Genomic DNA, 14199 nt, shown 5'->3' with positions numbered 1-14199 from the left:
TTTTCGAAGTGACGGATCCCTTCTTTCTTCTTTTTTTCTCTCTCTCTCTACCCCCTGTGGGTGGGGGACACAGACGAAAAATGCACCCACGGTATCCCCTGCCTGTCGTGAGAGGCGACTAAAAGGGGCGACCAAGGGCTGATTGTCTTAGAACCATGAAACTACTTTTAATTAGTACCATCTCGCGGGGAACACCATGGGTCGTCTTTACTTGCGAGTTGTACCACTACCAGATCAAAAAAAAAGATGTGCTCTATTGGTGGAAAAATATCTAATTCCCTCCATGGGAATTTAGAATTTCCATTTGCACCACTATATTAGGTACACAATAGGTTTGTGATTAGTAGCAGCAGTGTGTATGTGTGCGGACTGTGGGTTTCCAGTACCTGTGAGTTGTACCCATGTGAGCAACACCACAGGTCTGGGCATTGCCTATGAGTTGTGCCACTATATGAGCGACACCGTTGGTCTGCATTGCCTGTGATTAGTACCCACTATGTGAGGAACCTCATCGGTTTACGTTGGCTTTGAATGGCACCATTGTGTGAGAAACACCATAGGTCTGCGTTACCTGTACGATGTACAATACTTGTGAGTAGTACCATAATATTTGGAACACTGTGAGTTTACTCTACCTTTGATTAGTACCGCAACTTGAGAAATTCCATGATTCTCCTTTACTAGCGATTAGTGCCATTATGTGGGATTGTTGACAGATATTGCCCCATTTAGACAAGCATCATTGATTCCGGATTGGGCTTTGGAAGCAGTCCCTTGGTCAGTAATATTGTTTATGGGACTGTGCGGCATTGCGCATCTTATTCACTGATTTTTTAAAATTCATATTCATCAATTCATTCCTCATTATCACGTTTTGAATTCTGGTCAGCGGATGAATTTTGTACTGTTAAATTGTACTTGCATTTCGTCTCATTTCGTACCATAGTGGCCAATGACCTAGATGTTAGGCCCCTCTAAACAACAAGCATCATCATCATCATCATGATCATCATGTGTGGAACACCGTGAGTCTACGCTACAACTCCTTACAACTGCTGTGTCATCTATAACTGAGTGAAATGTACAAGTTGACAGAACGACAATTACCAACAACTATGTATTCTTCTGTGCTTGCGTGTGCCTACTGTTGAACATGGTGGGAGTGCGGGACTGCGAATCAGTTTGCAACGTGAAAGGTAGTTACTGCTACACCATAGTTATAACTAACCGTAGTTATTTCCATTTTTCCAGTTAGCACTCCTCTCGGGGTAGATATAAGTACCTAGTTTTAGCATTTGTTTATTCACTATGATTTGACTTAAAGCTATCACTACACTGTAACTTCTACCCTGTGTTCATTGTACAATAGCTCATCCTTAACTGACAGTTAGGATGGTCAAAATCAAAGTTAAAATTTCAGTTTTTGCTATCAGTTCTCCTAGTCACGAGTATCTGGTCTACTGAGAAATACATTGAGCTAGAAAGCTTGATGCCTAGTTTCTAAAGCTGCCAAAATGAATAATGTATACTAGATTGAATTATACTCGCATAAATTTCAGGGTTCGAGGTAAAATTTGAGCATTGTTAGAAGCAGATACTAGTATCAGTACTGCAATATAAGAGTGAATTGCTTATATGTTTTTTTTAATTTATGTCTTATTTTTCTGTTTGTGTAGTATGCTGATCCTGTAGCAAATCTGCTAGACAGGTGGGGAGTATTCCAGGCCCGTCTTTTTAGAGAATCTTGCGTTTTTCATCGTGGAAATTATGTGAAGGATCTCAATAAGTTGGGTCGGGATCTCCAAAAAGTAGTTATTGTGGACAATTCTCCTGCTTCCTATATCTTCCATCCAGACAATGCTGTAAGTATTAGTATAACTGTATAATTCTTGGATCTGAATTGTATTGGTTTCACTATACCTTCCCGTTGCCAGTATTGCTTGGTAAAGGATAAGCTTGAATGTTCCTACAATTGAATTGATGGTCTTCTTAATAGAACTAAGGCACTTAAGAAGTTATTAGTTCCCTTCTCACTTGAAAAATTTGTTTAACCATCGTATCAACAATATTTTTTCGAGAAATTTAACTATGGATCGATGAATTAATCATTTCCATCATCTCTGAGGTGTATTTATGATTTTAAACATCCCAAGGTAACAATAACAAGAACAGAATAAGTGATGATAAGTAATAATAGTATATGAACAACTTTTTAACCAAAGGTGATTGACAAATCTTCCCTTTAATGTCATTTTGAAAAGCTTAATACATTTTATAATACTTTGAGCTCTGTATAGAGCATATTTAAGGGTTGTAAGGATGTAAAGGAGAAGGCATATTAGCCTCTGATAAGAACCCAACTACAGTATGATTCCAGTGTATGGAACCCTCGCCAGGATTACTTGATTCAAGAACTGGAAAAAATCCAAAAGTAGCTCGATTTGTTCTGGGTGATTTCCAACAAAAGAGTACGTACATACATACATACATACATACATACATACATACATACATAATCATTATAGACTGTTATGCCTTTCAGCGTTCAGTCTGCAAGCTTCTGAGAATTTACTAAACGTCGCCATAATCCTCGATTTGCAACTAGTGTTGTGGCCTCATTTAGTTCTATACCTCTTATCTTTAAATTGTTAGAAACCGAGTCTAACCATCATCGTCTTGGTGTCCCTCTACTTCTCTTACCCGCCATAGCAGAGTCCATTATTCTCCTAGGTAACCTATCCTCCTCCATTCGCCTCACATGACCCCACCACCGAAGCCGGTTTATGCGTATAGCTTCATCCATCGAGTTCATTCCTAAATTAGCCTTTATCTCCTCATTCCGAGTACCCTCCTGCCATTGTTTCCACTTGTTTGTACCAGCAATCATTCTTGCTACTGTCATGTCTGTTATTTTAACTTATGAATAAGATATCCTGAGTCCACCCAGCTTTCACTCCCGTAAAGCAAAGTTGGTCTGAAAACAGACCGATGTAAAGATAATTTCGTCTGGGAGCTGACTTCCTTCTTACAGAATACTGCTGATCGCAACTGCGAGCTCACTGCATCAGCTTTACTACACCTTGATTCAATCTCACTTACTATATTACCATCCTGGGAGAACACACAACCTAAACACTTTAAATTATTGACCTGTTCTAGCTTTGTATCACCAATCTTACATTCAATTCTGTTGAATTTCTTACCTACTGACATCAATTTAGTCTTCGAGAGGCTAATTTTCATACCATACTCATTCCACCTATTTTCAAGTTCCAAGATATTAGACTGCAGGCTTTCGGCACAGTCTGCCATTGAGACCAAGTCGTCGGCGTAGGCCAAACTGCTTACTACATTTCCCCCTAACTGAATACCTCCCTGCCATTTTATACCTTTCAGCAGATGATCCATGTAAATTACGAACAGCAAAGGTGAAAGATTACAGCCTTGTCTAACCCCTGTAAGTACCCTGAACCAAGAACTCATGCTACCATCAATTCTCACTGAAGCCCGATTGTCAACATAAATGCCTTTGACTGATTTTAATCTTCTACTTTTAATTCCATAGCCCCCAGTATAGTGAACATCTTTTCCCTCGGTACCCTGTCGTATGCTTTCTCTAGATCTACGAAACATAAACTCAACTGCCTATTCCTCTCGTAGCATTTTTTAATTACCTGGCACATACTGAAAATCTGATCCTGACAGCCTCTCTGTGGTCTGAAAGCACACTGGTTTTCATCCAACTTCCTCTCAAAAATTGTTCGCACCCTCCCTTCCAAGATGCCAGTGAATACTTTGCCTGGTATACTAATCAATGAGATACCTCGATAGTTGATGCAATCCTTCCTGTTCCTTTGCTTATAGATAGGTGCAATTACTGCTTTTGTCCAATCTGAAGGTACCTTACCAACACTCCACGCTAATTTTACTACTACCGAGCTCAATAGCTGCAGTCGCTTAAGTGCGGTCAGTATCCAGTATTCGGGAGATAGTAGGTTTGAACCCCACTGTCGGCAGCCCTGCAAAATGGTTTTCCGTGGTTTCCCATTTTCACACCAGGCAAATGCTGGGGCTGTACCTTAATTAAGGCCACGGCCGCTTCCTTCCCATTCCTAGGCTTTCCCTGTCCTATCGTAGTCATAAGACCTATCTGTGTCGGTGCGACGTAAAGCAACTAGCAAAACAAAAAATTTTACTACTCTACGAAGCCATTTCATCCCTGCCTTCCCACTATACTTCACCATTTCAGGTCTAATTTCATCTATTCCTGCTGCCTTATGACAATGGAGTTTTCTCACCATCCTTTCCACTTCCTCAAGCATAATTTCACCAACATCATTTTCCTCCTGCCCATGAGCTTGGCTGTTTGCAACACCACCACGATGATTTCCTCTTACATTGAGAAGATGTTCAAAATATTCCCTCCACCTCTCCAGTAATTCCCTGGGATCTATTATGAGTTCACCTGAATTACTCAAAACACTGTTCATTTCCTTTTTCCCTCCCTTCCTAAGATTCTTTATTACTGTCCAGAAAGGTTTCCCTGCTGCTTGACCTAGCCTTTCCAGGTTATTACCAAAATCTTCCCATGACTTCTTTTTGGAATCAACAACTATTTGTTTCCCTCTGTTCTTTCATCTACATACAAATCCCTGTCTGCCTTGGCCCTTGTTTGGAGCCATTTCTGATAAGACTTCTTTTTACGTTTACAAGCTGCTCTCACTTCATCATTCCACCAAGATGTTCGCCTTTTCCCATCTTTACACAAAGTTGTTCCTAGGCATTCCCTTGCACTTTCTACTACAGCATCCCGGTATGCCACCCATTCACTTTCTATGTCCTGAACCTGCTTACTGTCTACTGTTCGAAACTTCTCACTAATCATATCCATGTACTTCTGTCTAATTTCCTCATCCTGGAGATTTTCTACCCTTATTCCTTTGCAGAAAGATTTCACTTTCTCTACCCTAGGCCCAGAGATAGTTCACTACAGATCAGATAGTGGTCTGTATCATCGAAAAATCCACGAAAAACTCGTACATACCTAAAAGATTTCCTGAATTCAAAGTCTGTTAAGATATAGTCTATTATGGATATGGTACCCCTTGCCTCCCATGTGTAGTGGTGAATAGCCTTATGCTTGAAGAATGTATTCATAACAGCTAAACCCATACTAGCACAGAAGTCCAGCAAACGCTTCCCATTCCCATTAGCTTCCATATCTTCTCCACATTTACCAATCACCCTTTCGTATCCTTCAGTTCTATTCCCAACTTTTGCGATGAAATCACCTATTAGCACTATTCTATCCTTGCTGTTGACCCTGACCACGATGTCACTCAATGCTTCATAAAACTTGTCAACTTCATCCTCATCTGCACCCTCACATGGTGAATACACGAACACAATTATTCTTGTCCTAATTCCTCCAACTGACAAATCTACCCACGTGCCTAACAGAAGCTATGCTGTGTGCAATGGTATTCCTGATAAAGAGCCCTACCCCAGACTCTGCCCTTCCCTTTCTAACACCCATCAAGTACACTTTATACTCTCCTATCTCTTCCTCATTATCTCCCCTTACCCGAATATCACTTACTCCTAGCATATCCAGATGCATCCTCTTTGCTGACTCAGCCAGTTCTACCTTCTTTCTTGCATAAGCCCCATTAATATTAATAGCTCCCCATCAAATTCCATTTTGTTTGCCAAGTTGTTTCCAAGGAGTCCCTCGCCTGTCAAATGGGAGTGGGACTCCATTACTCCCATAGGTCCGAGGCTTGCCTAAAATTTTCTTCACCGGGCGAGTTGGCCGTGCACGTAGAGGCGCGCGGCTGTGAGCTTACATCCGGGAGATAGTAGGTTCGAATTCCACTATCGGCAGCCCTGAAAACGGTTTTCCGTGGTTTCCCATTTTCACACCAGGCAAATGCTGGGGCTGTACCTTAAGGCCACGGCCGCTTCCTTCCAAATCCTAAGCCTTTCCTATCCCATCGTCGCCATAAGACCTGTCTGTGTCGGTGCGACGTAAAGCCCCTAGCAAAAAAAAAAAAAAATTCTTAGCTCTGTAAATTCATGAAGCAGGATGCTACCCTACTTACACATTGTCCAAGTGAGGATCTCTCCTCTAACGGGTTATGGACCACTGGTGAATTGTATAGTCCTGAGCACAAGGAGGGCCATGACTCGGAATATGTCCGAGATGCCCACTCCCATTCCATAGCAACTGGTATCCCGACTCTCAGGACCATTTACTAGGCCACTCAGCCGTTGCCCATGGTTCACGAACTAGGACGTGACTGCAGTAACCGACAAACATGAACCATGCAAAAGAGTAGCGTTAACAAAATGTTTCAAAATTTGGGCTGGGAAAACTTGGGAGAAAGGAGACGAGCTGCTCGACTAAGTGGTATGTTACTCGTTATAAATATCATTTTTGATCTGTATTGATGATATTTGATTGGAATAATAACAGTAAGTTAATTTATTAATTTGACCACCTAATCAATACAATAAGTCTGCTGGAAATCGAACCAGGACCCCTGTGACCGAAGGTCAGCACGCTTACCATTTAGCCATGGTATCTTCCACTAAGTTTGAGGAATGAAATCTTAACAAATGTTAATCATGGATGCTTCATTGTAGGTGTTTCCATGGTAGAGATATGATTTGGGCAAGATCGTGTTCCATATGTCTGGTTCTTCATAAAATGCCTCTCATTCAGCGGGATGAAATTGTCATTTTGTTGCAAATAATATTAACATTGTTTGTTGTCATAAAACTGAACAAGGTCCTACTGTCTGCTTTGAAGTTTTTGCATATTGAAAGTACTTACTTATAAAAGAAAATCGTTAATGCCTCTCATTCATGGTGGTGATGATGTCTTCTCCGAGCGGGTAGAAACATTAACATCATTTACAGGCATCAGACTGAACGAAATCCTTCTGCCTGCTTTGATTTGTTTGCATTACAGAGAGTGATATCAGCAAATTACATTAATTCAATTTTAAATATACTGTATTTGTGTTCTGTGCATTGTAGTATCTGGGTAGTAGACATTGTCTCCATTTGCTTGCACTATAATGACAGAGTAAATTAATCATATGGGACAAGACAACCGTGGTTCCCCGTTATGTTTTTTCAGCAGTAGACCAGCTACTTATTACGAACAACAAATCACCTTTCGCTAGGAAGATGATCTGACAGTGCCTGACAGTAATTCATCACTAGGTGGCAGATGTTGAAATGTCATCTTTTTACCCTTTGCATTAGGACGTTGTTAGAAATTCATTATGCAATATAACAAACAATATTAGCATGTACATACCTGCCAACTTTTACAGTTTATCTGTATAGAAATTCATTATGCAATATAACAAACAATATTAACATGTTCATACCTGTCAACTTTTACAGTTTATCCATAAAATTTACAGAAAGACAGTGTGTTTTACAGTTGAACAATAATATTTTACGATTTTGGGTACCTAGATCCTCTTTTTAAATTTCGCAGCAAAACAAGCTTCCGCATGCTGCTGATACACACTGTGTGACCAGCAAATATTCGATACATCACTCTGATTTATATCCATCCGTTTGTTACAGTCTTTGACTGGGAATACGGAATGCATTCTGAATCCCAGTAGATCAGTATCGATTTGTAGAGACTGAACTTGGATAACAGTACGCTTGTTCTTTGCGTTGATTCGTTCGATAATAACATTTACTGTCCTATATAAAAAATAGTTTGTTTGTTCTTCACCACGAATTACAGATTATGTTGTTGTTACGGAAAAAACCATGTGAATTATATTCGTTGCTTAAATTGCTTCATATTTATTGCTACGTTCGTGAAGCTGAAGTTATATAGTTGTGGAATGGTGATCATTGCTCATTTTGTCTTATAGTCATTGTTTATTGGTAATCATGAGTAAATCTACAAAAAAAAACATCATCAGGTGTTTAGGGAAACATATTCTTTGAGTTTCCCATGTGTACTAAAATCGAGTAAAGGTGACATATTTGCATTTTGTACCATGCGCTCTTGTGATATTAACATAGTAAAAACGACCTGACGATTCATTTGAAGTATGTTAAACATCTTAGTAATTTGAAATCTAAGGAAGAAAATAAACTTTTTTTTTGCCAAAGCTGGAGATAATGTTTACGATGTAATAAAGGCTGGGTGTTTGTTTACTTGTTTTTTAATGGAACACAAGTTTCCATTGATTGCAGCTGATCATGCAGGAGCTTTGTTCAGAAAGATGTTTCGTACGTTGGAAATTGCAATAATGTATCATTGTGGTCGCACAAAAACAACGTGTGTCCTAAAGGAAATGGCGCATACTGCAGCACAGGACATAGTTACTTGTTTGCAGAATAGTCCATTTTCTTTGTTGACAGATGGAGGCAATGATATCAATTCCAAGTTGTATCCCATAGTGGTTACTTTTTATGATGCTGCTCGAGAAAGTATTATAATAAGAAGAAATTGCGCACAAATGTGCATTACATTTTAGAGTAATCCAATAAGGAAACTGTTCTTTTACTGCATTCACTAAAATGGTATCGATCACATCGATTGTTACATAACACGCACACGCACTGCACAGTTGGGTCATGAAAACCAGATCGTACTCACAGTTTGTGATGGAAACCAGGTATGGCCAATCTGTTCAGAGCACTCCTCAGTTCGTTGTTCGGCCCAGTCCAGCTGTGATTAATCATTGCGTCCGTCCTGTAGAATTCCAAATCAATTTCCGCTCATTTTCTTAGTCTAATATGAAGTAGTTCCTGTTCTTGTCATGTGGAGGGTAATTGTAGTCTCATTCTTATGTCTTCCATAAGAAAGGTTTCTCTGGCTAGCTCATAAGCAAGTCTTGATTGTGACATTTTGGAAATACCTAAAATTCTTTTCAAGAATCTAGCCTTGATATTCTCAATAACTCTAAGGTCAGATAGAGTTAGATGTTCCCAAATTAGCTCCAAACCGTATGTCAGGGCAGGTAGAACCTTTGCATAGAACAGCGTCAAGGCTGTATTTAGAGACAGTTTAGTGGGTTCCTTCATATCATACATATTTCTGATGGCTGCCAATGACCTTTCTCTTATATGAATTCTAAAAGAAGTAGAAGAGGGCTAGAGGGTAATCCCCAAGTATTTGAATGAATTCACAACTTCCAGGGCTGTTTCACTGCTTGTTATCCTGTCATTTGCTGCTATTCTCCCTCCTTTCCGGAAAATCATTTGGACTGTTTTCTTTCTGTTGATTATGAGACTGTTCATGTCGGCATAATCATCGAGCTTAACCATTACAGCTTGTAATTCATCTCTGTTGTTCGATCCTATTGCTATGTCATCTGCATACTGATACATCACAACCGATGTGGACCCCGTTGCTTTGTATAATGGCTGCTGAGGATGCTTTGCCATCTTGTATTGTGACCCTGTTGTAAGCAAGTATGTTATTTATGGCTATGGTTAGTGGGTTGTCTGCTCCAATCATATTCACTAGTTTTCTAAGGAGTATTTCTCTGTTTAAGAGGTCAAAAGCCTTCGTAAAGTCCACTAAGATTACATAAAATTTCCCCTTTGACCAACTCATTGATTCACGTATATTGTCCAAGAGATTCTTGACTGCATGTAATGTCCCTCTTCCTTTCATGAAACCAAATTGCAGTTCGGGGATCATAGTTCCTGTTTCTGCAATTAGTCTGTTCTCTAGGATCTTTACATAGGCCTTAAATGTTGTTTTCGAGGGCAATACCTCTATACGAATCAGGGTCATCCCTGTCTCCTTTGCCTGTGAAGAGCATTTTGATATGCGACTGTCTCCAACCTTTGGGTATTTCCCTTTCGTCAAACACGCGTTGAACAGAGTAATCCATGTATGAAGCAGAATGTCACAGGTATCTCAGATTTTCATTGAAAACTCTCATCTGGGTCAACTGCCTTCTTATTTTTCATGGACTGGATAGCAGTTTTGACTTCCTCCTGATCTATAGGTCTTGTTGTACAATGTAGATTTTCTCGAAGTGGGAGAGCTATGTCAAGATTTTGCTGATTAAGGATCTCTGAGAAATGTTTCTCCCATGTAGCTATTGGGAATTCGGGAGAAGGGCACGTAGCTCGTTGTTTGAGAGCAATGTAAGGGTCTTTCATAGCATCTTGGGCTTTCAATTTAGCTTTTTTTTTTTTTCCTAGGTAATGCTCCTTCTTTTGTTTGAGTAGATTCTTATATGTTTTCCTTTTCACTGCATACTCAGCATATGTAGATTCCCCATCCGTTTTCCGTGCCTTGTGTAAAAGGTCCAAAGTATCTTGTCTGCCCGTGAAGCACTCCTTGTCGAACCATGGCTTGGCGATCCAGTAACCAAGAAGAGTCCTAATCTATGCATTACAAGGAAAGTGTGTATGTCTATCATAGAGGATGGAAAAGAAGACTTGAAAAGAGTACCGCAGATGATAAATGAAGGAATGATTGACACTGCTCTGGATAGTGTTCTGGACCTCATAGAGAAAGTATTATAAGTACTGTGTTATCGGTACCAGCATTGGAAGGAGATTCTACAGGGCGCAACGTAGGAAAGCTGCTGTTGTCGCAGTTGAAATTAAATAAAGTGTCAGTTCAGAACTGTCTAGCATTCTGTTCTGACAATGCTCCTGTTATGATTGGGCAGAAAAATGGAATTTTAGCAGTTTTGACAGAAGCTCATCAGGATATTTTTGGTATTGGTTACAGCTGCTATCTAATCAAGTTGGCTGCTGAAAAAGCTGCTGCAACTTTACCAGTTACAGTTGATGAGATTCTTGTTGATATTTTCTATTCCCTGGAGAAGAGTGCAAAAAGAAAAGAATGTTTTCTGAAATTTCAAAGTATGCATGGAAAAGAAACAAAGAAGTTTTTGAAGCATGTGTGCACAAGATGATTATCCCTAGCCAGGTGTTCAGACAGATTATTAGATCAGTGAGATCCACTTCTTTCATTTTTTAAGGATGACCTAAACAGGGCATTTTGTACTATTTACATGTGACTATCCCATTATTTGATAAGATCAATACTGTCCTTCACAGTGCTACTCCACATATCCATGTACTGTTTGAATCAATGATGGATTTAGTGAAACAGATGCTCACCAAGTTTGTCAAGCCAAGTGTAGTTAAATGGTCTGCATTGCTTGGTGTCCAGTATCACCCAATCCGGAATCAGAAGGATGATGAAGAACTGGTAATTGGCATTTAAACCTCAAACTTGGTTGAGGCGCTACAAGATGAAGACAAATCTCTGTTTTTCTCATCAGCCACGAACCTACTACGCTGGCGTAGCAGGGCGAGAGGTGATACTCCCACATGGCGCGTCCCAGGTGGCGGATAGGGGGGTACTAACCAGCTTGTCGGCAGACTTGAGGGAAATAAAATACCTCTCGCGGAGCAAACACACAATCCCCTGTGGGTGGGGAACGCAGACAAAGAATACACTCACGGTATCCTCTGCCTGTCGTAAGAGGCGACTAAAATGGGCGACCCATGGATGATAGGATTAGAACCATGAAACTACTTGTGATTAGTACCACCACGTGGGGAACACCATTGGTCACTATTACTTGCGCGTAGTACCACTATGGTAGGTACCAAATAGGTTTTTGATTAGTAGCAATCAGGAGCACCCTGTGGTCAGGCCTTTACAGTACCTGTAATTAGTTGCACTATATGAGCGACACCAGGATTCTGGCTTGCCCATGATTAGTACCCACGATATAAGAAACACCACAGGATAGTACGAGTCCCTGTGGTTGGTACACTTATGTGATGAAAACCATAGGTTTGTGTTGCCTGTAAATGGCACCGCTATGTGTGAATCACCATAGGTCTGTATTACATGTGCGAATGTCATTACCTGTGAGTAGTACCGTAATGTGTGGAATACCGCGAGTCTACGATACTTTTGATTAGTACCGCACCATGTCAAATACCATGGTTCTACTTTCCAAGAGATAAGTACCACTATGAGAGGTCACTGACATATATTTTGATACCTTCAGCTTGCAAGCATCATCGATTTAGTATTGAGCTGTAGAAGCAGTCCCTTGGTCAGTCTTACTAATGTTTTTCATCAGTTTCTGTGACTGAGGCATTGCAGGTCATCTCCACTGATTGTTTTAACTTCATATCTTTCCGTTCTTTTTTCGTCCTCACGCTTTGAATTCTGGTCAGTGAAGGATTTTGAATTTTTATTTTGTCATTGCATTTCGTCTCATTTCGTACCATCAGGGGCCAATGACCTAGATGTTAGGCCCCTTAAAACAACAATCATCATCATCATCATTTCTCATCAGTCAGAAACTATTTCTGTGCAGCCTGTGACTGCATGTTTAATAAGTTCCTTTTTGAGAATGATGTGCTAAAACATGCAGAGGTTGCTAAACTTAATGCCATTGAAAAGGCACAGTTTTCTTCTGTTAATTTGTTTTTGGAGAAGTTTCCTGTTATTATGTGTAAAATAGAATATGAAACAAGAGATGATGCTGTCAATGAACTCCAATGCCAGGATGCTGTGAATGAACTCCAAAGCCAGTTTGCGGCTCTTCAGATAGACGACTTACAGTATCTAGTGTTGTAAGTAACCAAGCTACAAATGATTCAAAATGGGCACAGTTGTTGAATACCCGTGAAACTGATGGACATTATAAATAAATGTAAATAAAGATTCATGTTGTCTGTTCCTATCATATCACATAGTAATGCAGAGTGTGAACAAATTTTTAGCTTGATTAAGAAGAACAAGACACAGTTCAGGTCATCGATGTCCAATAGAACTCTGGAAGGCATTTCCATTTTAAAGACCTGTAACTGGTTGGTGAAACAGAAAATACTGCATGAATGAATACTTACTAGGATAAGGTTTAAATAAGTAAACTGGGCACCACCTGCAAACAATTTACAGGAATAATTGACTCAAAGAGCATGACAGAACTCCCTCTCCCAAGGCGACGGTCATCAGGCTGACAATGCTCCAAACTTGCTATATAACCTTACCTGTCTACCCCTGAAATTAAATTTAGGTAACATGCCAGGTTTTCACTCCATGAGTAAAACGCTTAACTATTACATTTACTGAGAATTAAAGTTTATCAAAAGTCTAATATTACTCACAATATACAATTACATTTCCATCTTGCCCATTTCACAAACAACATAATATTTACACTGTATAAACATTCCTTATGTGGTATCCGTTATAACAGATTCAAACACACATAATTTTCACTCAACATATTAATTAGTAAGGACAAGGTGCCCCAACTAGCGTTATGATTTGAAACCAGTTATTTGCTGAGTGCATCCCTAATCTAACACAACGCTCACTTCTTAAATCTTGACTTCTGAGCCTTCCATTTGCCACAGCCATCTATAGGTTGGTTGGTTACTCCAAAACATCACCACCCAGGAAATACTACACCAATTCCCCTCATCTTTATCCAGATTGCAGACTGCTCAGCCTACTACTGACAATTTAGAAGTAGGCTATGAGATCTTCGTCCCATTTTGATCTCATATATACACTGAACAAGAAGCACCATCACCTTTTGAGAATACCAAGTAATGTCACTGTATGAGGTATTAACATAGACACCTCAGCATGCTAGGTGATATCAAATCAAATCGTAGCTACGTACGATGTCAAGTCAAGTGTCTGCTAAGAAAATATCAAATTACGTGAAGCGAAGAGAACTGCAGCCAAACAAGTATGAATGAAAACTGTTCACACACTGAGTCCATACTGGTTACTGAATCTGAATGCACATCGGACAATGTAAAAGAATAATGACCCCAGTTCCATTCTCGTGAAAGTTTTTAAAAGTTCTCTCCACGATAAATAGCAGCAAGTATGTGGTATTCTTCCAAGAATACGCAGGTAATGAACAGTTGGGCTATATTTCATCAAGTTATAATTAGTTTTGTGAACCACATATTACCTCCACACTGCACATTTAAAGGCTGCCCACAATGTGCATTTCCTCGGCGAGGGAAAATTGATAGTCTTGTTATACAAACACATATTCTATTGACTTTCTGAATGAAGCAAAGCAAGCCACAACTTAAGCTGTTAAATCAGAATGAAGATGTGTGTGTGATGGTGTAAATAATGTGAATAACTTGGGTGCATTATTATGTGCAGCAACATATTCTTTCCTTCAA

General features: G+C 39.7%; 1 protein-coding gene across 1 annotated transcript in view; it reads left to right on the top strand.

Moving 5' to 3' along the window:
• Positions 1–14199, top strand: part of hzg (herzog) — a 233962-nt gene that overhangs the window by 134397 nt on the left and 85366 nt on the right. The window contains exon 5 of the mRNA XM_067150808.2: positions 1677–1862. Coding sequence (XP_067006909.1) covers positions 1677–1862 — 186 coding nt within the window. The remainder of the gene's footprint in view (positions 1–1676; positions 1863–14199) is intronic.

The sequence above is a fragment of the Anabrus simplex genome, chromosome 7 (assembly GCF_040414725.1).
Source record: "Anabrus simplex isolate iqAnaSimp1 chromosome 7, ASM4041472v1, whole genome shotgun sequence".
Taxonomy (NCBI): Eukaryota; Metazoa; Arthropoda; class Insecta; order Orthoptera; family Tettigoniidae; genus Anabrus; species Anabrus simplex.
Note: the sequence above shows the minus strand (reverse complement) of the source record. Positions and strands in the feature narration are given on the sequence as shown.